The following is a 3,255-nucleotide window of genomic DNA, read 5'->3' as shown; positions in this document are numbered from 1 at the left end:
CAGCCTTCTCTGCTTTTTAAGCCCTATTTTCACCTGAAAGGATGTTTGAAGCCTTCCCTTAGCAGGAGTGCTTGCAGGCTGAAGAGACTCTGGGGACCATAAGGTATCATTCTTTCAACACACACCCGTCACGGCGCCAAGCTGCCCAGGCAGCAGCTTAGAGCTCTCTCACCCCAAATCTTACTGGTGCTTCATTCTTGAGGGGCAGGCATAGACCAGAGTGCAAATCAGAGGAGGAATGTGAGATGTAGTCCGGGGAAGAAACTGAGGTCCTGGACCTAGCTATTTGGATGTACCACTCCATCCTCGTACATGCCCGTGGTTGCAGCAACTCCCAGGAACTGCAGTAACTTGTTTACCACTAGGCTACCCCACTGTGACCTTCTAACACACCCTGCTTCACATAAATAAGCGTGAATGAGTAAAAACAAGAAGATAAATGTGAGACAAGATTTTTTGCAGCTAAAATGAAGTTTTTAAAGCACCTTACTAGTAAAATCTTAGGAAAACAGACTACGTGGGCACATGCACACACACAGCCAAAGCACGAGCCCGCTACAGACTGGCTGTGCCCATGTGGGAAATTCATTTAACTCAGAGACAAAGGTAGAGTTTTCTTCTCCAGGGGAGAATTCTCACTTGGTGATAACCTTAGGCTGGTCCCCTTTCCTGACAACACTGGCTGGTTCTAGGCGGTTCCCTCAGACCTACCCTCAAGCAGTTGGTTTCCAAACAACCTTATTTAGAAACACCTGTGTTTACACTTGCCAGCTCAGGGATCTCAGAAACACCAGAGTGGCTATGGGAAAAGGCCCATCCTGCTAAGAAGTGTTAGAATTTGAAATAAGAAATCTGAGTCATAGGAAATTAGAGCAGTCCCAAATCATATTAAATCTGGAGCAAGTTTTCACAAATTCCATCTTTTGGTTTGTGCCTTTTCCATATTTTATTAAATTCATGTTTTAAAAAAAAATCACAACAGCATTATCAAAGACAACCTATGTACAAACATTTTACAAAAGAAACATTACTATTATCAGCTGTAATAAGGGCAAGTTGAGGAACAGATGCTGAGTTTCTGGGCCAAAGTCTGCCCTCAAATAAAGACATCTAAAATGTGCAGGCAGCTCAGACAGGCTTCTTTCCCCGTGACAAGCATGTGTGGTCAGTAATACAAACGTTGGGAAATAAAGATACAGCATGGGCCCAATTAGCGAACTCCTCATCAGGAAGGCCACGAGACAAGTGGAGCTAATGAAATAACTTAAACCCAAGACAGCAGCTGTTTCCCAGCTAAAAGCGTTTAAGCCTTCAGCATGGATTTCCGCATTTGTAAACCAGGCTGGGTTGTCACACAGACACTTGATTCTTATACATAACCCTATGCCAAACTTCCCTTAACTCTTGGAGTCAGGTTTCTGGTTGGACCGAAAGGGAAGGAATTTTAGAAATGCTTTCTTCAGGACAGAAGTCAGACAGCGAGGTAACCCTGAGAACAGGATCTATTAAATATGGTGGCGGTGGGGGGAGGCAGGAATGTGAGAGGAGAAATGTCTCCTGAGGGGGGCCAAGAATCAAGAAGGTGACTGACTCACTTGGGTTTGGAACCTTGCTCAAATAGGATACCCTACCCCACCCCAGCCCCGCCGGTACCTACAAGCTCGGTTTCTGTCTTATCTCCCCCAGTTCCTTGATCTCCACCTTCTTGTACTTTCCCGACTTTCTGCGATTGGTGATCACCAGGACGGCCACGCCGGCGACCACCGCCACCACGACCACCACGATGACGGCGATGAGGCCGCTGGTGAGGCGCTTCATGGAGAACTGGGGGGGCTTCTCGTCCAGGTAGTAGATGAGCATCTGCTCCAGGACCAGGGGCTGTCCGCCCACGCGCAAGTTGAGGTCGCGGGGGCCTAGGAACAGCGACTCGCCCTTGACGTCTCTCTCGAAGTAGTACGCGGCGTCGCCGATGTCCACCTCGCCGGCGACCTTCTGCGACGAGTTCTGGCGCAGCTCGATCTGGATGGTGGGGTGCTCGTAGTGCACAGCACTCACGAACTTGGGCTGCAGCAGATAGCGCTGCTGGAAGAGCTGCCGCAGCTCAGCGTCCAGGTCCGAGTGGTTGAAGGCGGGGGCGTCCAGGCGGTGGCGCAGGTCAATAAGGATGTGGTAGGTGCGCACCACCTCGTCGCACTTCAGGCTCAGGTCGCCCTTGTCGGTGCGGCGCACGCCCACCGAGTTCACGCACCAGCACACCGACGTCTGGTTGCACTGGCGCGCCTTGAAGCGCCCCTGCTGGTCGCAGTCCGGATCGTACAGGCCGTCGTTGTCCACGATCGCGTGCTCGCTCGGCCGCACCAGCGCGCGGCCGCTGTGGGAGGCGCTCATGCGCGCCTTGAGCAGCAGGCACTTGGACGTGAGCGTGGAACAGTTGACCGCCTGGTTCGAGCCGAGCACGCGGCACTGGCAGCGGCCGCTCGGGTCGCGCTCGTCGCACACGGTCATCTTGTTGGTGGGACACACGCACTGGTTCTGCGCGGCCGCGTGGCCGATCACCGCCGCCAGCATCAGGAGCCACGGCGACGGCAGCGCGAGGCCCGGGCTCCGGGCCATGGTGGGGCGGAGGAGCGAGAACCCGGCGCGGGCTGGCGAGGACTGGAGACTCCGCAGGGCTCCGGCTCCGGCGTGTGGGACGGTATCCAGGCGTCTGCCGCCCGCCGCTCCCTCCAGCTCTTATACTTCGCCGGACCTGCCGGGCTGGTTTGGCCGCCGACTCACCCGCTGGTATTTGGGTGACAGATACCCCGCCCGCCCCTTCCCGGGCTCTCGTCCCCTTCTCACTAAAGGCTCAGCCGGGCCTGCGCCTCCCGTGATAGGATCAGGGAGGCGGAGGCTGTCCCGTCTCCTCTGGACCGAAAGCCTGGGAAAGGAAAACCGATACTCAGCTGGGGGCGGGGTGGGGGGAGGGGGGCGGAGTACCGCCCCCGGCCCGCGCGGCCCCGCCCGAGAAGGGACCCGCCCTAGGCGCGGCCTCCAGCCCAGAACCTTGGGCGTCCAGGTTGCTCTCCCGGGCTGGAGTTCTCAGAAATTGTACTGAGAAGGACGGCGTGGGACTCAGGTTTTGTTCCAGCCCTTGTCCCTCCTTTAAGTTCTTTCACTTTCTCGCTTCTTTTCTCAGTCCCTTGCTTGCGTGCTAAGTCGCTTCAGTCGCGTCCTACTCTTTGCAACTCTGTAGACTGGAGCCCACCAGGCTCT

At 55.3% G+C, this 3,255-nt stretch overlaps 1 protein-coding gene across 1 annotated transcript; it reads right to left on the bottom strand.

The window, feature by feature from the left end:
• Positions 1-872: 872 nt before the first annotated feature.
• On the bottom strand, positions 873-2,917 carry TACSTD2 (tumor associated calcium signal transducer 2). Its single transcript, XM_055585713.1, has one exon. The coding sequence runs from the start codon at positions 2,611-2,613 to the stop codon at positions 1,654-1,656; it is 960 nt and encodes a 319-aa protein (XP_055441688.1). The 5' UTR covers positions 2,614-2,917; the 3' UTR covers positions 873-1,653.
• Between the last annotated feature and the right edge of the window lie 338 nt (positions 2,918-3,255).

Source organism: Bubalus kerabau, chromosome 6 (genome assembly GCF_029407905.1).
Source record: "Bubalus kerabau isolate K-KA32 ecotype Philippines breed swamp buffalo chromosome 6, PCC_UOA_SB_1v2, whole genome shotgun sequence".
Taxonomy (NCBI): domain Eukaryota; kingdom Metazoa; phylum Chordata; class Mammalia; order Artiodactyla; family Bovidae; genus Bubalus; species Bubalus kerabau.
This window is presented reverse-complemented; position numbering and strand designations above follow the sequence as displayed.

Bases quoted from the DNA above. Each gene is read 5' to 3' on its own strand.
- TACSTD2 (XM_055585713.1), bottom strand. From the start codon at position 2,613: ATGGCCCGGAGCCCGGGCCTCGCGCTGCCGTCGCCGTGGCTCCTGATG.